Below are 27,589 nucleotides of genomic sequence, written 5' to 3'. Positions count from 1 at the left end.
GTTGGGGTGCTTTAATGGTATTCCACATTTCTCTTAGGCTCTGTTCATTTTTCTTTATTCTTTTTTCCTTCTGTTCCGCTGATTGCATAGCTTCTGTCCATCTATCTTCAAGTTTGCTGATTCTTCTGCTGCCTCATAGCTACTCTTAAGAACCTCTATGAATTTTTAATTTCATTTATTTTTCTTTTCAACTCTGAATTTCTATTTGGTTCTTTTTTTTTTTTTTTTCTTCCTTTGTCTTTCTAGGCCCGCATCCATGGCATATGGACGTTCCCAGGCCAGGGGTCTAATCGGAGGTGTAGCCACTGGCCTACACCACAGCCACAACAACACAGGATCTGAGCCGCATCTTTGACCTATACCACAGTTCATGGCACACCGAATCCTTAACCCACAGAGAGAAGCCAGGAATCAAACCTGCATCCTCATGGATGCCAGTCAGATTCATTTCTGTTGAGCCACGATAGGAACTCCAGAAAATTTTTAAAAATAAATAATCTTCAACAGTTATGGCTGTTTCCATGGGGAGAGGGCCTCCAGGGCCCTCATGCCACCATTCCAGAAGTTGTCTCCTATTAAATGTTTTTAAAGTATTTATGTAAGATTTTGTTTATTCAAAATAATGAGATCTTAAGTGAGTAAGCTGTTTTCTCACTGCTTGATTTACATTATAATATTCTATTTCATCATTAGAAAGTGAACATCATTTTATTTCATTAAATATTAAATGTCACAATATAATTTCTGATATCAAAATTTTATTGTGTAGATGAACAATAATATATTTAGACCAACTTCTATTAATTTTAATGTACTCATTCTTCAATGAACCACTGTTAATGAGCAGAACCCTAATGAATATCCTTGTAGCCAAAAATTACACATATACTTCTTTCCTTTAAAATTTTTCAAAAAAAGGGAGTTCCCGTCGTGGTGCAGTGGTTAACGAATCCGACTAGGAACCATAAGGTTTCAGGTTCGATCCCTGCCCTTGCTCAGTGGGTTAACGATCCGGCATTGCCATGAGCTGTGGTGTAGGTTGCAGACGCGTTCTGTGGCTCTGGCGTAGGCCGGTGGCTACAGCTCCGATTAGACCCCTAGCCTGGGAACCTCCATATGCCATGGGAGCGGCCCAAGAAATAGCAAAAAGATTAAAAAAATAAATAAATAAATAAAAAATTTCCCCAAAAATAGGAGTTCCTGCTGTGGCTCAGCGGGTTAAGAACCCAGCTAGTATCCATGAAGATGCAGTTCGGTCCCTGTCCTCACTCGGTGGGTGAAGGATCCGGTGTTGCCATGAGCTGTGGTGTAGGCCAGCAACTGCAGCTCTGATTCTGTCCCTAGCCTGGGAACCTCCATATGCCAAGGGTGCAGCCCTTAAAAAAAAAAAAAAAGAAGAAGAAAAGAAAAAACAAACCAAAAAATTTGCAAAAAAAAAAAAAGATAGAAAAACTGAATGAAAAGATAGGCATACCTTTCTAAGATTTCTGATCCAATATTGACTTAAGTCATCAAAAGGTTGTGCCAGTTGGCATTTGCACCAGTAGGGTATGAGAGTTTCTAAAGTTTGAGACTATTTGGAAAGTATTTTAGGAGATCCCTTCATGGCCCAATGGTTAACGAACCCGACTAGTATCCATGAGGACTCTGGTTCGATTCCTGTCCTTGGAATCCTTCAGTGGGTTAAAGGATCGAGCGTTGCCATGAGCTGTGGTGTAGGTTGCAGACATGGCTCAGGCCTGGCATTGCTGTGGCTGTGATGTAGGTTGGCAGCTGTAGCTCCAATTCAACCCCTAGCCTGGGAATTTCCGTGTGCTGCAGGTGTGGCCCAAAAAAGAAAAAAAATAAGTGGTTTTGATTGTAATATTGTTTTAAGAAACAATTTTTTAGCATCTCCATTTGACAAGCCAGCTGGGCTGAAAAGCCAGCAAGACCACGTGGCTTTGCCCCTCTCACCCTCGGTTTCCTGCAGCCTGGTGAGACGGGTGGACCGGATGGAGCACTCCATTGGCAGCATCGTGTCCAAGATTGATGCAGTGATAGTGAAGCTGGAGATCATGGAGCGGAACAAACTGAAGAGAAGAGAGGTGCTGGGGAGGCTGCTGGACGGCGTGGCCGAGGTCAGTGGTCATCAGAAGCAGGGCCACCCTGATCCTATGGACCAGACGGGAGGTCATAGTGGGTAACCCTTCATCTGAGCGCTTCTTTATTCCTGCAGATCAGTGCAGATAATTCGATCATCCAGAGGTGTCACTTTCTTAATACGCCTCACACTGATGATCCTGCCTTCACTGGACTCTAGAATTAAACACAAACCTTCCTCCAGTGACTCTGAGAAGGGCTCTTACGTTTCGTCTCCAGCCTGTGCTAGTTAAAGTGACTGGTCCCAGTTGCTAAGTACAAGGTATGCATCACTCTGCCTCAACATCTTGGTCTCTCCTTCCTTTATTAGGATGAAAGGCTGGGTCGTGACAGTGAAATCCACAGGGAACAGATGGAACGGCTGGTACGAGAAGAGTTGGAGCGCTGGGAATCCGATGATGCGGCTTCCCAAATAAGTCATGGTTTGGGCACACCCGTGGGACTCAATGGTCAGCCTCGCCCCAGAAGCTCCCGCCCTTCTTCCTCCCAGTCTACAGAAGGAATGGAAGGTGGAGGTGGAAATGGCAGTGCCGATATCCACGTGTAGGACATGTGCTTTTAACGGTTTAGAAGGTGGGCGCGGTGGTTAACGAATCCGACTAGGAACCACGAGGTTGCGGGTTCGATCCCTGGCCTCGCTCAGGGGGTTAAGGATCCGGCGTTGCTGTGAGCTGTGGTGTAGGTCGCAGATGCGGCTCGGATCTGGTGTAGCCGGGGCTGTGGTGTAGGCTGGAGGCTACAGCTCCGAATGGACCCCTAGCCTGGGAACCTCCATATGCCACGGGCGCTGCCCTAGAAAAGATGCAAAAGCCAAAAAAAAAAAAAAAAAAAAATAGGTTAGAAGGTGAATGTCCCAAATTGCCATGACAAGTACGCTATTTATATGCCCTGACCACCGTATGAGGCTGGTCTTTGGGACCAACCATCATTTCTTCTGCACTTTAATTTATTTTAGATAAACTTTGCCCATGGATCAAAAAAGTCTTTTTTTTTTTTTTCTTTTCTCATATAAGAAATCTAGGTGTAAATATTGAGTACAGGAAAAAAAAGATCTCTGTAAAGTCTATTGAGTGGTACACCCACTTGCTTCCATGACTGAGTCTCCTCAGTCGACGATGAAGTAGCCTTTGAAGGCTAGAACTGTCAAAAGGCTTCTGAGTTTATTTCCAATCACCAAAAAAAATCAGGATTGTCATTTTTGCCGAGTGTGTGAAGGGAAAATAGGGGCATTCCTTTCCACTCAGGCTTAGCTCATGGGCTGAATGCATAGCTTTCTTTTAAGAAAGGAGCCTTGTATTTCAACTACCTTCCTGGGGTACCCTTTTCTAAAAGATGAGCTAGAAAAGAACCCCAGACCCTAGAATGGGTACGTAGTCATTATGCTAGCATTTGTATGAATGGTTACGATAAATGTTGAACACTATGCTTTTTTCTTGTCATATCTAATGCCTGTGGGATATTTTGCTTAGTTTTTATACTATTTTCACTCTCACTTGAAATGAGCTGCATAAAACTACCAAAGAGTATGGGTTAAAATGTCATTTCTGGAGAGTTCCCGTTGTGGTGCAGCAAAAGCGAATCCAACTAGCATCCCTGAGGATGCAGGTTTGATCCCTGGCCTCGCTCAGTGGGCCCGGGTTCAAGCGTTGTTGTGAGCTGTGCTATAGGTCAGCAGCTGTAGCTCTGATTCGACCCCTAGCCTGGGAACTTCCATATGCTGTGGGTGTGGCCCTAAAAGAAAAAAAGAAAAATCTCTGGCCATCATATAGGAGAACTGGAAGGAGCCAAATCACTAAATTTGACTTTTTCTAACAGTTCGTTCTGTATAAAGATTTATTCCATATATTATTTTCTCATGTGGTTGAATCTATTTGCAACTGAATTTAATGTTGTAACTAATCTAGGAAGACAACTTACTAAAATTTTTAGCATGTCCTGCAAGGTTTAACTCAGCCCTCATGTTCCTTTTAAAATAAAAATTTAAGGAAGTTTTGAAATTCATATAAAATATTATAAAACTACAGTTTGAGTTTTATACAGTTTTAAGAAAACAGAACTCAGACTTCCTGTCGTGGTTTAGTGGTTAATGAATCCTACTAGTATCCATGAGGATACAGGTTCCGACCCCTGGCCTCAGTCAGTAGGTTAAAGATCCGGGGTTGCCATGACCTGTGGTGTAGGTTGCAGACATGGCTTGGATCTGGCATTGCTGTGGCTGTGGTGTAGGCCAGCAGCTGCAGCTCCGATTCCACCCCTAGCCTGGGAACCTCCATATGTGGAGGGTGCAACCCTAAAAAGACAAAAGACCAAAAAAAAGAATACAGAACTCAAATACTCTTAATGCTGCATTTCAAAACTAGAAATTATAACCTGGGTGGAACTCAATTTAACAAAAAAGGAATTCTGATTATTGAGGGTTCCATCATTACCAGAAGGTATCAGCCAAAATCTGAGTTTGTAGCAATTGTTGTTGTTGTTGTTTTCCCAGTTGGGAGAGGGGCTCACCAAATTTATGGGGAAGAAATCTATTGTGCAACAAAACCCCCAAAATCTTATTTTTCCAAAACCATTGATTGACTAAGCTGACCTTTTGAGAGTTGATGGGACAAGTAAAAGAGACTGCAGTGGTGGTGAGTCACTGTCGCGTGGAAAACAAAAAACTCACCTAGTTGTCCATTTAATCAGTAGACTAGATCAGTCAAATCTTCAGTGGAAACATGAGCAAACAAACCTTTCTGAGCTGGTTTCTTATACACATCCGGCTTCTTTAACAGGTGTTTCCCGTGCTTTCAGCTCCATTTTTACTTTGTCTTGAATATGCTACCCAGCGTTCTTGGGTACTGAAGTTTGCCTTCCAGGGATGTCGAGTGTACATATGTGTGTATGTGTCCCATGTTACGTGTCAACAAACTTCGATTTGAAGTGCAGCCATTATGTGGTATCCATGTGTACTGACCCTGTGCCATAGATCCATATGGTCACTGGAAAGTCATTTTATGATGCTTATTATTATACTGTTTTTCATTTCACCTGTAAAATTTTGCGAAATTCTCTCTACCTACAAGTTACATATTTTTTCCTCCTTGGTAATGGAGAATCTTCTCCTTCTTATTCCTCCCCTATCATCTCCCCTCTGTGTGGTATTATTAGGAAACTGTTAGATACACAAGTCTCTCTCGACAATCAAGAATTTGATTAATGTGTAATACTGAGCACTTTACTTCTTAATAAAGACTTGATATACTAGCAGATGTAAGAGTTGTGTATTTCTTAAGTGGAAGCAGTTGGGTGATTTGTATGAAGAGACTGAAAGGAAAGGCTTAGACTTTGAAAAAAAGCATCTTTCCGTGCTCAAAGACAGTTGACATTACTTTTTCTGCAGTATGTACTGCTGGTGAATTAGTCTATGATCATGTAGTAGTTCCTGGTATACAGCCTCCACATTGTCCTCGGGCATTCCTAGAGCGAATGGTTGACTTTAGTATTTCTGCCTTTTCAAATATCTTTTATATAATTTCCTTGCTGACTTCTTATGAGTTCTCCATGGGTATGTAACAAGAGCTGGAGGACTGGGTGCCACATACATAAAGTTAGTTTTACCCAGAACTGTCAGGCAGCCCTCCAGTGTGACTGGAGCAGTCTGCAATTCCGCTAGATGCATGAAAGTACCAGGTCTACCCAGGCCCTCACGCGCACTGGTACCTCACAACCAGCTTCCTAGTCTTTGTAATGGAATGTGATTTGGGGGTTTGTTTTGTTTGTTTGTTTGTTTGTTTTTGCTTTTTAGCGCTGCACTAGCAGCATATGGAGGTTCCCAGGCTGGGGGTCCAATCAGAGCTGTGGCCTATGTCACAGCCACAACAATGCAGGATCCGGGCTGAATTTGCTACCTACACCACAGCTCACGGCAATGCCGGATCCTTAACCCACTGAGCAAGGCCAGGGATTGAACCTGCATCTTCAGGGATGCTAGTCAGATTTGTTAACCGCTGAGCCACGATGGGAACTCCAGTAATGGAATGGTTTTGAAGTGGGGTCTCATTTTACCTTATATCGTACAGTTGTTCAGCACTGGGTTCCCTTTTGGCATATTGCCCATTCAAGTCTTTAAAATGCTACACTTTGATCTAATGGGAAACAAATGTGTTCACTGTCTACTTCGCCACAGGGTCAAGGTCTTTTTTGGCTGGTTTGCGAAGTTCCTTGTGTGGTCTATTTATTTATTAGTCCCTCACCAGTTTTGGACTCTTAATATCGCTCATCCAACTGATAATGTGGTCAGTCTTTCCTTAGTTTTTACATAGCAAGGTCCATCCTTTTTTTTTTTTTTTTTAATTGTGTTTGGGGATTTTAAAGAGACTTTCATAAGGTCACAAATTTTAATTATTAAACTTACAGCTTTGGAGTTCCCATCGTGGCTCAGTGGTTAACGAATCCGACTAGGAACCATGAAGTTGCGAGTTTGATCCCTGGCCTTGCTCAGTGGGTTAAGGACCCAGCGTTGCCGTGAGCTGTGGTGTAGGTTGCAGACGTGGCTTGGATCTGGCATTGCTGTGGCTCTGGTGTGGCTGTGGCTCTGGCGTAGGCCGGCAGCTACAGCTCCATTTAGACCCCTAGCCTGGGAACCTCCATATGCCACAGGAGTGGCCCAAGAAAAGGCAAAAAGACAAAAAACAAACAAATAAATAAACTTACACAGTTTTACTTTCACACCTGATATGTCTTAAAAGTAACTGTGCATGAGGTCCACAGGTACTGTTTGCCATATAACTGAGCCAGTTTTGTAAACACTATTAGAATCAGTCATTTTTCCTTAAGAGTTCGTGGCGTCACTGATGCATTCCAGGTTCCCGTACACACGTGTCTAGACATGAGCGCTTTAGTCTTTACGCTGCTCTGTCAAGCTTCCTACACAGCGATTTTTATTATCATGACTCTGTAATGTGTCTCCATTTGTGCCAAGGTCTTCGTATGTGTCCTCCTCTTTGGCCTCCTTTGATTGACTAGGCTGTTTTTGTGAACCTTTATTTTTCCATATAAATGTTAGAACAAGTTTAATGGCCTCCTGGGTGTGAGGGGGGCAGAGGGAGGGAGAGAGAGGGAAGAAGTCGTGCTAAAATTTAATTGGAATTACACGGAATTTACTGATTAGTTTGGGGTGAACTAACATCGTTACAACTTATTCAGAACCTCCTTAATTGTCCTTCAAGTATTTCTCCAAATCTCTTAAAGATGTTATGTATTCTTTAATGTGGCTTTAGTGCTACTATGAGCAGTATCTTGTCTTCCATTATATTTTCTAGTTCCTGATTGCTAATCAAAAGGAAAGTCTCTTATTTTTTATATTAATCTTACACATATCAGACTTGCTGAACTCCTTGACTAGCGCTAAGGGATTCTGCACTGATTCTTCGGGTTTTCTCTGCAGAAGACCAGCTCATTCGTAAACAAGAACAGCAGGGAGGATGAAGCTGGGACGGAGGGAGGGAGGAAGGAAGGAAAAAAGGCCACTCACGGGTCCAAGAGTCTGGCTTCTTTTATCTTAAACCAAAGTCATCTATTTATCCTTTCCGTTGTCAATTAGTTCTTCCAATATCCAAGAAAATAAAATCAAGATTCAAAAGAATAGAGACATATGCTGAAGTAACTTTTTATAAACCAAATTTTTCTTTTCTCCTTTTAGGACTTTAACTTGCAATGTTTAAAAAAAAAAAAAAAGTTCCCAAAGTTAAAAATGGTTAAGATGGTAAATTTTATGTTATGTGTTTCTTACCATAATAATTTCTGAAAGAATTATGTAAAAAGATAATTGTGATACAAAGAGAGGATCCATATGATAGTATATACTTAAACTCTTACTAACTTTAAAAGCAGATATTAGGAGTTCCTGCCGTGGCTCAGCGGTAACAACCTGACGAGTATCCATGAGGACTCGGCTTTGATCCCTGCCTCGCTCAGTGGATGAATGATCCTGTGTTGCCGTGAACTGTGGTGTAGTTTGAAGAGGCAGCTCAGATCCTACGTGTCTGTGGCTGTGGTGTAGACCAGCAGCTGCAGCTCTGATTGGACCCCTAGCCTGGGAACTACCCTATGCTGCAGGTACATCCTCAAAATAAAATAAAATAAAAAAGTGGGTATTAATATTTTGGGCTTTACTGTTTTTTGGAAAGTATAATTTGTGTGTAAAACGCACATATTGTCCATATTGTATGTACACAGAGAACTTGTGACATAGTTCTTCCTGTGTAAGGAAGAGTATATCCAGGGAACTGTGAGTACACCTGCGTTATGTAAAAAGAAGGAACTGTCCTGAGAACAGGAAAGACTCACTAACCCTGATGGTCACAGAAAATAATCAGGTAAAAAGAAGGTGTGACAAGAGGATGCGTTAATCCACTCTCATAAAGCAAGAAGAAAGCTCCTGAAAGCCCCAAGGTGAAAACATCACGCTGTGGCCCTGGACTGGCGCTGCAACAACACGGCAGGGCAGCCGCAGATAACCCTCGATGTTCCAAGACGACCCGGCGGCTCATCTACACTCGGCTTCGGCCGCCCCCTTAAGTCCTCCGACACCGGAAAGTATGTACTTTGAAAAAGGAAATAAACTGGAGTTCCCTGGTGGTGTAGCAGTTAAGGATCCGGCATTGTCACTGCTGTGGCTCGGGTCACTACTGTGGCGCCAGTTCGATCCCTGGCCCCAGAAACCGCTGCATGCGGCAGTCACGGCCTAAGTAAGTAAGTCAGGGAGTCTGTTAAGTGGGGTCTCCTGAACCGCATCCTAGAACAATAAAGGAACGTGAACGGCAAAGCAGTGACATCTGGAAAAAGTGTACAGTTTAACAGTATTGCACCAATGCTGGAGTTCCTGTCCTAGCTCAGTGGTTAAAAAACGGGAGGAGGACCCATGAGGACGAGGGTTCGATCCGTGGCCTCGCTCAGTGGGTTAAGGATCCGGTGTTGCCGTGAGCTCTGGTGTAGGCTGACAGCTGTAGCTCCGATTCCACCCCCTAGCCTGGGAACCTCCATATGACACAGGTGCGGCCCTAAAAAGCAAAAATCCATCATCAATAAAAATAAAAGCTAAAAAAAACGTTTTGAAAAGCTTTTTCTAGCACAATGGCTTTTTCACTCCGTAAACAACACTGGGCTTTTTCACCACGGCTTGGATTTCACTCTCCTACGGCACCAGCGTACATGTTATTTAGTAGATACTGGCAGAGTCATATAACAACGAACACTGAAGATGGAGGGCAACTTACTCATCCTTTGAAAGGTTAAGGAAACCAACGCCAGAGCTATGAGTAACCTGTCACACTTCTACAGAACCCAGTTCTTCTCAGGTCAATCATTAAACTGGCTTTCTTCCCCGTGGTGGTTACTGGCGGACCAGGCGAGTGTGTCGGGCACAGTACCACTACAGCTCAGGACCGGGCTTCTCGCATACGTAACCCGGTTCACCCCGATGTCTATAAACGTCCCCACGGACAATAATCCTTGCTGAACAGCAGTCTGGTGGCAAAGGGAAATGAAGACGGACAAAACGACGTCACTCGACATGGAAACCAGAATGCTTTCTCTTTAATGGGGGGTAAGTGGTGTAACCTAGAGGGGAATTTAGGAGTATTTTTTGAGGAGTAACAGTTTCAGGTAGGCGATCGTCAGGAAAATGACCATCATGCACGCCAAGGCCACGTGATTCTGCCACAGGCCCCAAGCGGAGAGACTGATGCCCTGGTTTTCCAAATACTCGGCGCCAGTACATCTGCAATTCAACACAAAAACAGGATGACTTTATCCTCAGCGTCTGACAAATTTCATTCCACGGATCACTGATCCCCAAAGAAGCCTAGGGAACCTACAGGTAAACTATAGGTTACTAAGTCTAATTTTTCTTTATTTGGTTTTTAGGGCTGCTCCCCGGCACATGGAAGTTGCCAGGCTAGGGGTCGAATCAGAGCCACAGCTGCCAGCCAACACCACAGCTCACTGCAATGCAGGATCCAAGCCATGTCTGCAACCTACACCATAGCTCAAGGCAATGCCGGATCCTTGACCCATTGAGTGAAGCCAGGAATCAAACCTGAAGCCTCATGGTTCTTAGCCAGATTTGTTCCCACTGGGCCACAACGGGAACTCTGTACAGTGACCCAGTCTTGAATAACCATCCCTTCATTTGTAGTGGAAAGCAGTCATCCAGTGCTTACAATTCTGCCAGATGCTACGAAGCAACCTGCATATAACAGTTGAGTTAATCCCTAAAACAACCCAAATTTAAGAGTTCCCTTTTGGGGCAGCAGATTAAGGATCTGGTGCTGGCACTGCAGTGGCTCTCACGAATTAATCGTATCGAGAGCAAACCTCTAACAACGATCATTGAAAAGGAAAGTGATATTCAATTTTAAAACACTTCTAATTAAATCTGCATTTTTTTGACAGTTTTACTGACATTACACAACAATTCCTACTCAGCTCACTGAAATACGTGTTTCTCTTTAGAGGATACACCTTTCGAGAGGGAGTATTCCAAGTCTGCTTAAAAAAAAAACAAAAAAAAAATGAAAAGAAACCGGCAGACTTTGATTTCGGGATGTCTCTTAAATGCAGGAGGAAGCAGTGAGAGCCAGGACTGTGGCAGGAAAACACCCACTCCCTTTCCGCTCCCGCTGCCCTTTCAGCTCTTATTTTTGGCCCTGGGTCGGGCTCAGAGGAAGCCCTGAGATGAGGGACCCCTGCCCCTCATACTATCCATACAGTTCTGATACTGTGCCGCCTTGCTGAAACACCGAAGCGGTTCATGCAAACTCAAATGTTCGGAGAGGTACAAAATCAAACCTCCCATGCAAACAGCCAAAGGCCCTTTTAAAGGGCCCCCAACAAACAAGCCACACAAAAGAAGCCTTTCAACAACTAAAACACGATTGTGCCCATAGCAGGGTACCCGGGAGTGACAGCACCTCCAGCTGCCTGCGAGCATGACGGCTCCCTTCACAGACGAGACCATTTAGGCTCAGAGACCTCAGGGGCCCTGAAGAGACTTCGCAGCTCTAGGCAAACTCTTTTGCGACGCTGAGTGCAAACTTACATTGCGAAGCTACAGGTATTGTTTGTTGTGACGTTGAGTCCCGGGCAGAAGTTTTGTCCCAAAAACTCATTATACTGCAAAGCCTGTAACACAAGGAGGAGCAGGGCAAGGAAAAGCGTTTGACATTTCAAAGGGTCTCCAAAGAATCATCCCCATCCTGTTTTCCGAGTTTCATCTTTGCTGCCATCTCTGAAAACAAACCAGGCTTGATGTCCACAGTCTTTGTCACACCAGAGCAACTCAAATGATTTTCCCTGGCGGTCAAGAAGCCTGGGCTTGGGATTGTGGCTTCTGGGACAAAAGAAGGAAAGCGTTTGGCCAGGAGGGGAGACCTCTGGCTAAATTATCCCGTAGCTCTTTCCTTCCCTCCCCAGTTTTATAATCCCCCCCCACACACAGGCAATCATTAAAGTAACAGAGTGGCACTCAATGATCACTGCTAATTTAGGGTAACAATCTTTTTACTGTTCTTGTTTGTTCTCATCAAAACCAGTTCTAAGAAAAGACAGCCTGTTTAATAAGTAGTGCTGGGAACACTAAACAGCCACATGGAAAAGAATGAAATTAGAACACTCCCTAACACCATACACAAAAATAAATTCAAAATGGATTAAAGACCTAGACATAAGACCAGATACTATCAAACTCTTAGAGGAACACATAGGCCAAACACTCTCTGACATAAACGACAGCAACATCTTCTCAGATCTACCTCTTAGAGTAATGACAGCAAAAACAAAAATAAACAAATGGGACCTGATTGAACTTATAAGTTTCTGCACAGAAAAGGAAACCCTAAACAAAACGAAAAGACAACCCACAGAATAGGAGAAACTCTTTGCAAATCAATCAACTGACAAGGGATTAATCTCTAAAATTTATAAACACCTCCTACCACTCAGTACCAAAAAACCAAACATCCCCATCAAAAAATGGGCAGAAGATCTAAACAGACAGTTCTCCAAAGAAGACATACAGACGGCCAAAAAACACATGAAAAGATGTTCAGCATCACTCATCATTAGAGAGATGCACATCAAAACCACTATGAGGTACCGCCTTACACCAGCCAGAATGGCCATCATCAAAAAGTCTACAAACAATAAGTGCTGGAGAGGGTGTGGAGAAAAAGGAACCCTAATACACTGTTGGTGGGATTGTAAATTGGTGCAACCACTGTGGAAAACAGTATGGAGATTCCTCAGAAACTAAAAATAGAATGACCATTTGATCCAGCAATCCCACTCCTGGGCATGTATCCAGAGAAAACCATGACTTGAAAAGACACATGTTCTCCAGTGTTCATTGCAGCACTATATACAATAGCCAAGATATGGAAACAATCTAAATCTCCATCAACAGAGGAGTGGATCAAGAAGATGTGATACATGTACACAATGGAATATTACTCGGCCATTAAAAGGAATGAAATATCAGCATTTTTAGCAACATGGATGGACCTAGAAATCATCATGCTAAGTGAAGCCAGTCAGACAATAAGAGGTCAACATCAAATGCTTTCACTGACATGTGGAATCTGAAAAAAGGACAGAATGAACTTCTTTGCAGAACAGATACTGACTCACGGACTTTGAAAAACTTATGGTTTCCAAAGGAGAGAGGTTGGGGGGTGGGGGATGCGCTAGGGTTGTGGGATGGAAATCCTGTAAAATTGGACTATGATGATCACTGTACAACTATAAATGTAATAAATTCACTGAGTAATAAAAAAGCAAAAAAATTAAATAAAAATAAAAATTAAAACAACAACAAAAACAAGTTCTAATTCTTGGGAGTTAGAAACTTAATCATCCTACATTAAAGCGCAGTATTTTCTGGAGTGGGTTAGCTTTGCAAAGCCAGTAGTGGCTGTGTTATACAGTCTTTACTTTCCTCTTGCAATTTCCCTTTCAATTTAGACTACGTACGCTAGGCTCCCATCCTCTCAGGGTTCCCCTTACTGAACTGAAACACTGTTCTTTTTCTCTGCATCACGCAGTCCGTCTCTGGCCTTCACTGTGGGTTTTCTTCAGCCCCCCCACCCTCAACAGCAGGGTGACTGAGAACATCCTTGGTGATTATCGAGGTGCCCCAAGGCTTGATGGGAAACTCTCCCTCATTCTCCCAGAGCTGGCCCGACTCCGAGCTAGGGACACGAGGGGGTCAGGCTTCATGCTGGTTGTCCCCAGCCTGGGAACAATGACCCCGCCACAGGGACAGACGAGGCGAACGTACCGAAAAGCCGTATCGAGGAATGCTGAAGTACTGTAACCACGAGAGCCAAGGCACGACCGTTTTGAGATTCACCAACAGCCCCGAAAAGATCTACAAGAAGAAAATACCCGGACTCAGAACGCGTGCGGCGATTTCATGGGAATTCGAGCAGACGGCTTCCTCAGGTCCCCACAGCCTTGGTAACACGTCCACCAAGGCCGCCTCTTCCTTGAATCCCGTCCCCTACTCGGAAGACCTCCCCTCCCCTCGTTTTTTCGTTTGTTTTGTTTGGCCACCGCACAGCATGTGGCGCTCCCAGCTCAGGGGTCAGATCTGAGCCACAGTGCTGACCTAAGCCAGAGCTGTGGCAACGCCGGATCCCTAACCCACTCTGCCCGGACGGGGACCGAACCTGCGTCCCAGCGCTCCTAAGATGCCACCGATCCCGATGCACCACAGTGGGAACTCCTCCCTCTCCTCTTTGAACGTGTTTCTCTCCCTAGAGCTGAGGCTGTTCACACTTCTAAGGAAATGACAATCTATCTGCAGTGTGCACGCATTTGAGCCGCAGGTCTTTCACTGTCGAGGCTTCTGCTTTCTCTGTCACTGCACGCAAAGGAAGGTCACTAAGCACTGACGATTCCAGTGATACAACCAGGGTATGTTCCCACCAATAAACACACAGGAACATATCCCGAGCAGCTCATGCCCCTGTTGCCATGTTACAGTAATATTTCTTATTTACAAGGGCTTGCAGTCTGTCTCCGGATGATCTTGGGAATAATTTTGGCTTCAGGATGCATGCTTAAAATAACCCACAGCCTGGAACTGGTACATAGCACAATGCGGTGGAGCACAGCATAAAACATGGTCAATCCCTTCAGGTAAAGCTACCGAGCAGCAGCACTGCGATGGGGATCCCAGGCAGGACGGCTCCAGCAAGAGATGGCTAGTGAGAAGAGAGTCATATAAACTTCTAACTGGGCAGTTCCCATCATGACTCAGCGGTGAACTAACCTGACCTGCATGCATGAGGATGAGGGTTCGATCCCTGGCCTTGCTCAGTGGGTTAAGGACCCAGCATTTCAGTGAGCTGTGGTGTAGGTCACAGACACAGCTCGGATCCTGCCTTGCTGGTGCTTTGGCATAGGCTGGTATCTACAGCTCCGATATGAACCCTAGCCTGGGAACTTCCACATGCCCCAGGTGCAGCCCTAAAAAGACGAAATAAATGCATAAACATCTACATACAAACCTTAAATAACAACACATCAAAGCATCTAATATATCAAAAGAAACATTTTTATATTTGAAGAACAACTGATTGAGGATATCACAGAAAATATACAAGTTTCCCACTTTCTCCGTAAGGCTTAGATGGGTAGTCTTCAAACTCAGAACTGGAAGAATTAACCTTCGGCAACCGTTAGTGCAGCCTTTTCAAGATGTGGCCTCCTGTCTAACAGGAAGGGCATGTGCATTAAGTCAACAGGCCACACCGGCCGGTTCGCGTGATGTTCGTGGGGAAATGTGGGAGCTGGCTGCCTTCACCTACTGATACATCTCTGTGTCTGCGAAATGTAGGGCCGGGTCAGGTTAGGGTCAGCAGCCACTGTAAGAAGCGAGCAGAAATAGATGGACACAAGGGAGTGTCAGGAACTCGGAAGGGAGGGGATCCAGAACGGACGTTTTTCAGGATCTTTAAAACACTCCTTTGCAAAACAGAGGAGGGACCCAAGGGAGACCAGGCTACATGCTGCTCTGTTCTCATGAGCTTCTTTAGCTTCTTCCCTGGAGAGTCGTGGATCCAACCAGCATGTCTCCAGCAGTCCTCACCCGCCAGCCCCAAGTCAGACAACGAACCTATCATTTTTATGATTTTTTTTACAATTTGAAAAATCAAAATTTTTCTGGATTTTGAACTTCCAGTGGATCAAGCTTTCACCATATGTGACCAAGAAGCATCTTTTTAAAGCTCATCTATAACAACACAGTAACTAAGGTTTTGCTGCTTTTTTTTTTTTTTTTTTTTTTTTTTTGCTTTTTAGGGCGGCACCTGTGGCATATGGAGGTTCCCAGGCTAGGGGTCAAATAGGAGCCATGGAGCTGCCGGCCTACACCACAGCCACAGGAACATCACATCCAAGCCGTGTCTGTGACCTACACCACAGCTCATGGCAACGCCAGATCCTTAACCCACAGAGTAGGGCCAGGGATTGAACCTGCAACCTTATGGTCCTTAGATTTGTTTCCACTGTGTCCCAATGGGAACTCCTAGGGTTTTAATAACTGTATTCGAACAGTGGCCAAAAGACTGGGTAAGATCAAAAAAGGCTGGTGGGGGAGTTCCTGCTGTAGCTCAGTGGTTAAGGAACCCAACCAGGATCCATGAGGATGCAGGTTCCATATCTGCCCTCACTCAGTGGATTAAGGATCCAGTACTATCAAGAGCTGTGGCGTATGTCACAGAGGCAGCTCAGCTCTGGCATTGCTGTGGCTGTGGTTTAGGCTGGCAGCTACAGCTCCAATTCCACCCCTAGCCTGGGAACTTCCACAGGTGCGACCGTAAGAAGAAAAAAGGAAAAAGAAAAAAACCAAAAAAGAACAAGCTAGTTCATTCTCTAATAACATAAGCTATCCTTCAATAGAAGTCCTCCTTAAAGTAAAGAGCCCAACATATAGAATCTTCAAAGCAGATTTTATATGACAGGTGATGTGTGGGGAGGAACGAGGCGGGTGGGGATAGGTCTCAGGGAAGCAGGATCCTACTCACCATCATGAACACAAACGAGATGTCATGAGAAGTGTTGCCACGGAGACCACGCTCTGACCGGCGGCTATGGCCAGGGCCATGGAACTGGCCGAGTACGCCACCATCATCAGGGTAAACATCATGATGAAGAAGGACCCCACCGCGGGCTTCAGTCCTTGTCAGGAAGCAGACGGGGGGTTAATCCAGCTGTCCTCGTCACCGGCTACCAGGAGGGATTTATCGTGCAAGCAACACTCAGATACTAGAGAAACTAGCATCGGAACGACGATAAAGTCCCTCTCTACACAACTACCATGGCTCATCAAGGTCACTGCGCCCCTCGGGGTAACTGTGCAAAGTTATACACAGGTCTCCTTTTTCGTCTCACTGCACAAGCACTTTTCCATGGGACGCTTGTGCTTCTCTATTGGAATTATTACCAATTTCTGAGTGTCTGAGATGGAGAGCTGCAGGCGACACAACTGGCCTAAACTCTACTGCCTTCCTTTCTAAGAAGGAACCTGCCAAGAGCACATTCATTTTACCCAGACCTCATCCGTCGCTGACGGCCGTCACCGAGTTAGTGAAGATGCTGGGAAGACCCGGTGGACTTAAAATCTGGGAGTGTGTCCACAATCCAAGCCTCCCAAGACAAATCACCCTGTAACTCTGGGCTGAGGAGGGGGTTAATTGTTTTCTTTGTTTGTTTTCTAGGGCTGCACTCTCTGCATATGGAGGTGCCCAGACTAGGGGTCTAATCAGAGCTACAGCTGCCAGCCAATGCCACAGCTGTAGCAACGCCAGATCCGAGGCACATCTACAACCCACACTAAAGCTCAAGGCAACGCCGAATCCTTAACCCACTGAGCGAGGCTAGGAATTGAACCCGCAACCTCATGCTTCCTAGCCGGATTCGTTTCTGCTGCACCATGGCGGGAACTCTGGATGGAATTAAATTAAGTTTCATAAAACTGCTTCATAAACTAAAATGGGATAATATTATGGGTCACACAAAAAGCTGAAGATTTTGGAATAGCCATGAGAACACCAGTTAAGAGTTTAAGGATCTAGATTCTAGCTCTAATTCTTTATGACATGACTCTTATTTGTAAAACAGGAAGTTTAAAGCTAAATAAGCAGTGCTCTCTCAAAAGCATTTATTTCATGCACATGTGCGTATCTCTGTGTGTATGTGGGAGAGAGAGAGGATGTGGAAATTCTGATGCAATGAGTCTGGGGTGTAGTCTAAACATGATACATAAATCAATCCATCTACATCTGTCAAACAAATACTTTTATTAAGCCAAAAAGCCTCAAAAGTCACTCTTCACCATCTTTGTACACACACAAATAAAAATATAAAATTACATAAGTAATAAATCTCCCAGCCCCTCCAACATAGTGTCAAATAGCTTTCTGAATTATTTCCATATTTATATAAGACTCATAATACCTCTTCTTATACAATATGGGTTTTTGGGATTTTTATTCTTTTTTTTTTGTCTTTTGTCCTTTGCAGGGCAGCAACCATGGCATAAGGAGGTTCCCCGGCCAGGGGTCCAATTGGAGCTTCAGCTGCCGGCCTACACCACAGCCACAAAAACATGGGATCTGAGCCGTGTCTGTGACCTACATCACAACTCACAGCAATGCCGGATCCTTAACCCACTGAGCGAGGCCAGGGATCGAACCCATGTCCTCATGGATGCTAGTCAGATTTGATAACCACTGAGCCACAACGGCAACTCGGACATAAAATACAGTTTCATAAATAGATTTGAAAGTTACTTTGGGAAAAATCTGGACAACAATCTCCTTGGAGAACAGTTATTTCAGAGCATGCATAATGACAGACGCTTCTTTACCTCATGAGTTCATTTATGGTTTTGAGAATCAAAGCATGCTTAGGAAAAGCCCCCTCATACCCAAGACTAGAGACACATACCTCTGGTCTTACTGCTTACCTAACAAGAAGTACGTTATACAAGTAAAGATAATGCTTGGTAACATCCTCATGGGTAGTAAATCCGATAACAGTTTTCCGAAGAAATAAGATGACACTCTGTAGTATCCACTGATATATTCATGTCTAAAACCAAAAAGCCACATCATGCACCCTACGTTAGCTTGTTAACAAGGCACAGAGCAGAAGATTAAACCACCTGCTACACAGATGTCTGCGGCTGCCAAGGGTCGAACAAGCACAGCTCCCACAGCTGCGAGGTTACCCCACCACCTTCACCCCTGCCAGCAGCGGGCGCGACTTAGGCACGCGCGGCCGAGGGACCTCATTCCCCAGGGCCTGTGTCCTCCTCACTACAGACCCCTCTGGAAGTCCTCCCGTCTGCCCTCTGAGCGCCCACTCCGGGCACACAGTCTGCATCACCTCCCTCTCCTCCCACGTGGGCTCTCCTCCAAGGCCAGCGCGGCAGGAGCGGATCTCAGTGGCCACAGGGCCTTTCTTTCTCCCTGCTTCTTCTTTTTCTTTTATGGCCACACCTGCAGCACATGGCGGTGCCCGGGCTAGGGCTCAAATCAGACCTGCAGCTGCTGACCTATGCCACACTCAGAACAACACCAGATCCTTAACCCACTGAGCGAGACCAGGGATCAAACTCCCATCCTCACAGAGAAATGCTGGGTCCTCAACCCATGAACCACAGCGGGAACTCCCCCTCCTTCCAGTGAAGGTGCTTATTCTCCAACCTCAAATGCAGCTTTGGATCCCTAACCTCTTCTCACTTCTTCCACTCTCAGGATAAAGACAAGAAAACGGCACTTCTGCCCACGATCACGCCTGCCAACCCTTCACGCCTGCCAACCCTACACCCCTGCTGGCTATCCAGGCCTATTTTCTCCTCTCCAAAGTTTGAGACCCCTCTTCTCCTGAGATCTTCCTCCTGTAGTTCCAAACTATTCCTCCAACAGCTTCATTTGCATGGAATTATGCAAGAACTGGCCCAGCCCACCTCAGGTCAGGGCTGCCCTGTGGCTCCTTCCAGTCCTCTTGGCATTGAGAGCGGGCTCATTCTACATTCTTGGTCAGCTTTGCCTCCTCACCTTGAATTCACTGTTCAACCCACGACCCTCCCTCGACCAAGCCCTCCCTCTACCAAGCCTTCTTCCTTGCTAAGAGCAAGAGGTCCTCTTCACCCTCTTTAGCGCCTGCCTCCTCGGCAGCACTTGCATTTGGGGGCTGTGCCCTCATCTTCACACTCCTTTTCCCTTCCCATCAGGCCCCAGTGTGCTCCAGATTCCCCCCACCCCCACCCCCCGCCCTTGGCTGCTCTGCCTCAGGCCACACCAGTCATCCCCAGGAGCCAAACCAAGGCCTGATTCTGGATGGGCCCCGGCTGACCAACAGCCCCTTCCAGGAACAGAGACCCACTCACATAAAGAGTTTCTTCTCCACCACAAGGAGCTCCACGGCCGAGACGCTGCTGAAACACTGGTCAATTGTCAGGAAGAAGAGCACCCCAGCTCTGCAGTGAGAGGAAGGGAAGAAAGCAATGCAGACAAACAGGCTTAGATATTTTTCTACCTGCAAAACCACCCCCACAAATGCCATCTGAACACAGTAAACAAACTACTGCTCTGGTTCAATCAGAGGGGGCTGTGTGAGCCCCATCAGGTTTCTCTCCACTGGTGTCTCCAGAGTGGGACCCCTGGGACTCCACGTAGCACACTTGGAAATTCAAGGTCCTGGTTCGCTATGGTTTGAACCACATTCTCCTGAAATTCCTGTGTGGACACCCTAACTCTCAATGCAATGGCCCTCAGAGACAGAGACTTTGGGAGGTTGTGAGGTCTGGACCAGGTCATGAGGGTGGGGCCCCCACAACGGATTAGGGCCCTTCAAAGACAAGAAAAGAGAGGTAAGAGAGCTCTCTCTCTGCCAGCAAGGACATGCAAGAAGGCACCAAATCTGAGTTCCCATTGTGGCTCAGTGGAAACGAACACGACTAGGATCCATGGGGATGTCGGTTTGATCCCTGGCCTTGTTCAGTGGGTTAAGGATCTGGCATTGCCACAAGCGGTGGTGTAGGTTACAGACACGGCTCAGATCCTGAGTTGCTGTGCCTGTGATGGAGGCCAGCACCTGCAGCTCCAATTCGACCCCTAGCCGGGGAACTTCCGTATGTCACAGGTGCGGCCCAAAAGAGCAGGAAAAAAACAAAAGACAAAAAAAAAACAAAAAATAATACAATAATCATTAGAGAAATGCAAATCAAAACCACAAGGAGAGATGGATATTACATAGGTTAAAAAAAAAAAAAAAAAACAAACACGTATTGGTGAGGCTGGAGAGAACCTGAAACCCTGGGCACTGCTGGCAGAAATGCATGATGGCACAGCTGCTGCTGAAGACAACACGGCAGGTCCTCACAAAATTAACAGAAGTACCAAATGATCCAAACATTCCACGTCTGGGTATAATTCAAAAGAATTTAAAGCTGGAGTTCCTGTCGTGGCGCAGTGGTTAACGAATCCGACTAGGAACCATGAGGTTGCGGGTTCGGTCCCTGCCCTTGCTCAGTGGGTTAACGATCCGGCATTGCTGTGAGCTGCGGTGTAGGTTGCAGACGCGGCTCGGATCCTGCGTTGCTGTGGCTCTGGTGTAGGCCGGTGGCTACAGCTCCGATTAGACCCCTAGCCTGGGAACCTCCATAGGCCGCAGGAGCGGCCCAAGAAATAGCAACAACAACAACAACAACAACAAAAAAAAAAAAAAAAAAAAGAATTTAAAGCAGAGACGCAACCCGATTTTTGCTCGTACGCTCATGTTCATAGCAGCACTGTTGGTAACAGCCAACAGGCGGAAACGATCCAGGTGTCCGTGGACAGATAAACTGAGACACCCAAGGTGGTGTGGCCATACCGTGGAGTATTACGCAGCCTTTAAAAAGAAAGAAATTCTGACACATGCTGCAACACGGATGATGCTAAGGGACACAGCCAGTCACCAAAGAACAAATGCTCTGATGCCACTGATACGAGGTACCGAGAACAGTCAGCATCAGAGACGGAAGACAGTGGCGGTTTCCAGGGGCTGGTCAAAGGTGGAGGGCACGACTGCTGTTTGATGGGTACAGACATTCGGTCTGGAAGCCGAAAAAAATTCTGGGGTCGGAGGGCGAGGTTTTTATGGCTGCATCATAATGTGAATGTGATTAATGCCACTGAACTGTACTCGAACCTGGGCAACGGGGTAAACTTTATGTTCTCTGTATTTTACTACTATATGTGTGTGTGTGTGTGTGTGTGTGTGTGTGTGTGTGTGTGAATGTGAAAATTAACTCTTCCATCCAACTTTCTATTCGCTGACTTATCTGCAGTTTACCCTGTGCTTGTCTCAAATTCAAATTCGTAATGGATTTCCTTAAGCTTGAAAACAAAGTAATAGCACCTTCTCAAAATCAAGATCCAAACTGACTTACCTGTTCTGGATTCCTGAGGGATCATTTTTCAGATCATAGAAAAAGGCACCTATAACCAGGCCCAGGGTGATTGTTACAATTATCTTTTCAAAAAGAAAAAAAAAATTTCAATTAAAGATAAAAACATATCATTTAATACTAAAATACATCTGGCCACATAATCAAATTTCTTTGTTGACATAGATATTTTAAATGGCTTGGCCATAGTTCTTGGGAAAATATAAAACAATGTATATTATTAGGATGCATTTTTTTTCTCTGTTTTTTTTCCTAGGGCCGCATCTGCGGCATATGGAGGTTCCCAGGCTAGGGGTGGAATCGGAGCTACAGCTGCTAGCCTATGCCAGAGCCCCAGCAACGCTGAATCCTTAACCCACTGAGCGAGGCCAGGGATAGAACCCGCAACCTCGTGGCTCCTCGTCAGATTCATTAACCACTGAGCCACGACAGGAACTCCTGGATTCATTTTTTCAATGGCAGCCATCCCTCAGAATTCACCTTGAGAAAGGATGATAAATACATCTGAACAAAGATAGAATAACATATTTAGGAAATTTCCTTTTGTCCCCTCTATTCAAAGAAGCCAGCTGTGCAGAACTCACAGAAGAGTCTCTTTGCTCCATCGAGCAATCTTTGGATTGCAGCAGTTTCCCTGTTTATTTTCTTTTCCTAAATACAAGAAGGAGTAACATAAATGTACCTTGTAAAAGCATATAATTACCAGATTAATCATTTTGTCATGTTTGAAAACTTTGGAAACATTTTTCGAACTTTGAAACCTTTAGGAAACTTCCTAATGATAAAACTGACAGTCTTTTAATGTAAGTTATTAAGTTTGAACACAAAAGAAACAAAGCTTATGGAGTGGCCAATGTTCAAGTCTGAACATTCAGAGTTATGCGGTGTGAAAGTATAGGCTTGTATAGGTGAGCTTGCCCACATGCTGATGGGGACGTTTTTATTTATTTGGAAGCTTGGTCTGTTGACATGAAGTATATAGTATATGTGGAAGGTAATTAAAACATGCCAGGGTGAAAACTCTTTATTCCAAATTTCTGACTGTCTTTTTAGCAAGGCAACTTTTAAGGACATCTCAAATCATATTCTTCAGAGACGGTGGTGTTCACAAACTAGTCTTCACAGATCAGAATCCTGTTTTCCAATTCTGTTTGCTTCTAGCCAAGATGTCTTGACAAATACCTCAGATCTTGATACCACTGCACTATAGTAGTACTGATATTTTTTTAAATTTTATTTATTTTTCATATCGAAGGGTCCAGGGTACCTTGGTGTGCTAGTTTATTTTTTTTAGATTATCATTTCTTATATTTTTAATACATTTAATAAAATTTAATTAAAAAGTACAATAAGTAGAATTTCCTTAAATCAATTATAACATTATCCTTAACCCTAGAAGTGAAGTGTCCTTAAGAAACATTTTATCAAACTTAAAAATGACAGTGATGTTTATCCAGGCTCTTAGGCACGTCAAACAGACCGAGTGAGTAAAGGTAGGTAGGAGTGGCTAGGAATTGGCCACTCAGTGCTGCAGTGGCTGGTAGGCTTTCTGGGCTGAGGTTGCCCAGGAAGCAGTGGCAGGAAGGTGAGTAAGGGAAGCCCCTGAGTGCCCTTAGAGACAGCTCTGTGAATGCCTTGGTGACAGTGCACTTTTCCAGAGCAGACATGAACTCTCCCCAGGTCAGATGGGCGTACCCCAGCTTACCCTGCTTCCTTATTATGCACAATTTCATTGTTGGAATTTGTGTGTTTTAAAATTTTTATTTACTTTTCTTTTTTTTATCTTTCTTTTCTTTCTTTCTTTTTTAATTTTTTTTGCATTTTTAGGGCCACACTTGTGGCATATGGGGGTTCCCAGGCCAGGAGTCTGGTTGGAGTGACAGCTGCGGGCCTATCCAACAGCCACAGCAACGCCAGATCTGAGCCGAGTCTGTGACCTACACCACAGTTCACGGCAACGCCGGATCCTTAACCCACTGAGCAAGGCCAGGAATCAACCCGCAACCTCATGGTTCCTAGTCAGATTTGTTAACCACTGAGCCACGATAGGAACTCCGGTTTTTACTATTCTTTTAATGGTTGGGAAAAAAGAGAGAAGAGTAATGTTGCTTGCCACATGAAATTCATATTGCAGCATCCATGAATAAAGTTTCATCGGAACACAGCTATGTTCACTTTTTAATCAATTATTTACAGCTGCGTTCTTGACACAACGGCAGAAGCGACTACGTGAATCAAAGACCACATGACATGCAAAGCCTCAAGTATTTACTCTCTGACCCTTTGGAAAAGAGGTCTGCCCTCTCCTGCCTTAGCTGATTAAACCTTGTATCTCCCTGAGCATCTGCCTGCGGGGGACACCTCTTCAGATGTGTCAGTACTGGAATGCCAGCTTAAGGCAGGAGTCCACTCTGCTGACCGCTGTTGCGGACTCCTCCTCAAGGTAGGTCTCTTGGCATTAAGACTTAAAAGGCAGCAGCACTGAGATGGGACAATGACAGCATGTGTGGTAAGAAGTCAGTAATACTTCCTTAGAGCCAACACCATGCCATCTTTTAGGACTGGGCAGAAATTCAAGGCTAAGAAGATCAGGGGTGCCCTTCGTGGCTCATTGCTGAAGGAACCCAACTAGGATCCATGAGGAGGTGGGTTTGAGTCCCTGGCCTCGCCAGTGGGTTAAGGATCTGGTGCTGCTGGTGAGGCCATGAACTCTGGTGGAGGCTGCAGATTTGGCTCAGATCTGGCGTGGCTGTGGCTGTGGCTGTGACGTAGGCCAGTGGCTACGGCTCCGATTCGACCCCTAGCCCAGGAACCTCCATATGCCGCGTGGGTGCAGCCCTACAAAGCAAAACAAACAAAAAAACCAACAAATAAAAACCACCACCCCCAAAATAACTGGCTACACCGATTTTTTTTTTTTTTTTTTGGAAAAGATGGTCCAATGACGTGGGAATACAAGGGTTCTGAATGGCCGAGGGCTTGAGAAAAATGGGAAAATCATGAAAGAGTCATCACCAACAACTATGAACAGAATCTACCAAAAAGACAAAGGACAGCATTTTCCATCCTAGGAGAAGAGAACTCAAGTCTGCTTATCACCGTTGTGCTAACTCTATACCGTGCCAGGGGTCCAGTGCTCTCCCACGATTAGAGCCCCTCCCTGAGAAAGGTGCACTTTTCTAAGGAGCAGCATGCCCAGGCAGGCTTTTCCTGCAGACGGTGGCTGCCTCTCCTGCCTTCGGGAGCGCCCAGTGGACCCCGAGCTGAACGCTTTGCTGCCTACGTGATGCAAGACGCAAGCCAACCCCTTTCCCTTCTCTCGCTCTCCCCTCTTCCTTCCTTTCTCTCTTCCTTTCTCCACTTTGCGGGTTATACTCTCTTCCTAGCGCCTTGACCATCTGACATGCCCTGAATTTTATTCCTGTGGGACTTTGTCATCCGTCTCTCCTCATAAGGAGCCACCCTCCCCAAGAACAGGGACCTTGTTTCTTCCCACTCATTCACTGCTGTATACAAGCTCCAGAATGCGGCATAAGATCGAGGACAACTTGGTGAACGCAGCGGGAAATGAACGTGTGTAGAAAACCCACAATGTGGCTGAACAGTAACTAAATGCGTCAACATTTTTGAAAAAAACTTTTTTCTACAAAAATTATCTATTACAGCATGTCTGAATCAACAACAATTCTGAATGAGGTACTCCAAAACCCCACTCAGAAACAAGTTCTCTGCAAGTGAAAACTGAGCTGGGTTTCCCTTGTTTCTATATGCCCAGTGCAATGGGCATAGTGAAGGAGCGTGGGTGGGAGGTAAGCACCTCCCAGGATAGACGACATCGGAGCCCGGGTCCCACACGCACAGTTCACAGCATAACCAGAAGACCCGCCGGGTACCTGGGCTACGGATGCCTGGGGATTACCCAGTAAGTTTTTGAAGGAACGCCTGGAAATCCATCGGAGCTGATGACAGAAGGAGGTGGTGTAGGTGACCTCCTTGTACACCGAACTCTTCTTCTTCTTCCGACCCCCTGAGAACTGATCTAACTCAACCTTCGTGTCCTTGAAGAAGGAGGAGTTGGTATAAAACGCAGCAAGTTTGTCTATGAGGGGAGTATCTTTCTCGGGAGGCTCTTCGGGCTCTTGGGCTGCGCAACACAAGTGGATGAAGAAGGGAAACGTCATTAACAAAATAACGGCTGATTTTGTCCATTTTTCTGTACCCCTCCTCTTAGAGTCCTCCCTAGCACCATCGTTCTAGGCCTGAGTATAAACTATTAGGAGAGCTGTGGTCACTGCTTTACAAATCAGAAAAATGCATTGGCTTGCTTGCATAAGCTTGCAGATGCAGTAAACCCAGTGACCTTTGCCGAACTATACCATTTGAACCCTGATTCTCTTTTTTGGCCCTTGGCCCCCACAGCATGCATGGAAGTCCCTGGGCCAGAGACTGAATCTCAGCCGGAGCTGTGACCACCATGCAGTTGCAGCAACACCAGATCCTTAAGCCACTGCACCAGGCTGGGGATTGAACCGGTGCCTCCAGACACGAGCCAGATCCACAGTGGGAACTCCAGACCCTAGCTCTTTTCAAATACACTTCTCATCGTATGCAGTTATAACTCATCATTAAAACCAAGACGACTCCAAAAAAATCTGGTCTTTGCTTTTCCAACACGCAAATGCTCAACTGCCAACTTGCTCATTTCAGAACATTATACAGGTGGCCCTCGGTATCTGTGGACATGGAACCCATGGATACCAAGGCCCTATTGGAAGGGACTTGAGCATCCTTGAAGCTTCTATCTGCAAGGAGGGTCCTAGGACCAATCCCCTGAGGATACCGTGGGGCCTCTGGGTAAATGAGGGATGTTTTTAAAAATGGCAACTCCCCTTGGAACTGACACTGTCACACAAATGCTCACGGACCAGTTAAATGAAAAACACGGCTCTCCCGGGGATGACAAGTTCTGTGTGGCCTGATGCCATGCGACTGAATGTTTGTGTGCCTCCAAAATGCACATGCTCAAACCCACTCCCCACTGGGACCCAATCTGAAAGCAAGGCCAGGCCTTGCAGGGATGATCAGGTCACGAGGGGGGAGCCCTCACGAGCTGGGTTGGCGCCCTTACCAAAGCGGAACCAGAGAGCGCCCTCCCCACGCCCCCATGGGAGGAGGCAAAGAGACGGATGCCCATCGATGAATCACAAGCAGGTCCCCAAAAGACACAGAATCTGCTGGACCTTGATCCTTGATCTTAGGCCTCCAGCCTACAGAACTGTAAGAAATGCTTGCTGCTGAAACCAGCCAGTCCACGGTATTTTTGCAGTAGAGGCTGAATACAGGAGGCCACGTGGTGCCAGAGGACGGCCGGCACGAACATAAATTCACGCAGCCACGTCGGCAGGAGCTGCCACGTTGCTAAACTTCAGCCAAAGCAACCGGGCAATCCGCTGCCATTCACCCAACGGGCTCACCTCCCTCGTCTCTGTCCGCTCTGCTTAACACCACAGCGGAGGAGTCGCCGTTAATGACGTCCAGGAAGAAGTCTGCGGGGTTGTTGTAGGGCTCACAGTTGTAACCTACAAAAGAAAGGAAGGCAGCTACACAGACTTGACAGTCTTGGGCAGTACAGAGTCCGGACGTGAGGGAGGTGTGCCTGGCAGAGACGGCATCCAACAGTTTCCCCCTCACCTTCCGGCCCTCGTCCCCCCTCACCAATTTACTCTCTCCTTTGATATAGTCCGTCATCAAATGTTTCCACACTGCTCTGCCCTGGCAACACAACAGACGCTGAACCAACCTCGGACTCTCAGAAAGTCTTCCTCTAGTGCTTGGTCCTCACGCATCATAATCCGGGAGACCTGAAACAGCTGTCAGTACGCTCTGGTGCTTATCAGAAAGGACGTCTCCAAAATCGAAAGACAGGTCCAAGGAAAAAAGCAA

General features: G+C 45.7%; 2 protein-coding genes across 3 annotated transcripts in view; one reads left to right on the top strand and one right to left on the bottom strand.

The window, feature by feature from the left end:
* PKD2 (polycystin 2, transient receptor potential cation channel) overlaps window positions 1-5,388 on the top strand; it is a 55,960-nt gene extending 50,572 nt beyond the window's left edge. Inside the window, exons 12-13 of one of the 2 annotated variants that reach the window (XM_005667011.3) lie at window positions 1,973-2,120; window positions 2,453-5,388. In XM_005667011.3, coding sequence (XP_005667068.2) covers window positions 1,973-2,120; window positions 2,453-2,689 — 385 coding nt within the window. In that variant the 3' untranslated portion in view covers window positions 2,690-5,388. 2 annotated transcript variants of the gene reach the window in all.
* LOC110255210 (ATP-binding cassette sub-family G member 2-like) overlaps window positions 9,699-27,589 on the bottom strand; it is a 47,897-nt gene continuing 30,006 nt past the window's right edge. Inside the window, 10 exon segments of the mRNA XM_021101770.1 lie at window positions 9,699-9,904; window positions 11,225-11,307; window positions 13,460-13,549; window positions 16,212-16,231; window positions 16,234-16,365; window positions 18,155-18,279; window positions 19,583-19,672; window positions 21,629-21,711; window positions 25,540-25,790; window positions 27,121-27,225. Of these exon segments, the coding sequence (XP_020957429.1) occupies window positions 9,757-9,904; window positions 11,225-11,307; window positions 13,460-13,549; window positions 16,212-16,231; window positions 16,234-16,365; window positions 18,155-18,279; window positions 19,583-19,672; window positions 21,629-21,711; window positions 25,540-25,790; window positions 27,121-27,225 (1,127 nt within the window). The 3' untranslated portion in view covers window positions 9,699-9,756.

Source organism: Sus scrofa, chromosome 8 (genome assembly GCF_000003025.6).
Source record: "Sus scrofa isolate TJ Tabasco breed Duroc chromosome 8, Sscrofa11.1, whole genome shotgun sequence".
Classification (NCBI taxonomy): domain Eukaryota; kingdom Metazoa; phylum Chordata; class Mammalia; order Artiodactyla; family Suidae; genus Sus; species Sus scrofa.
This window is presented reverse-complemented; position numbering and strand designations above follow the sequence as displayed.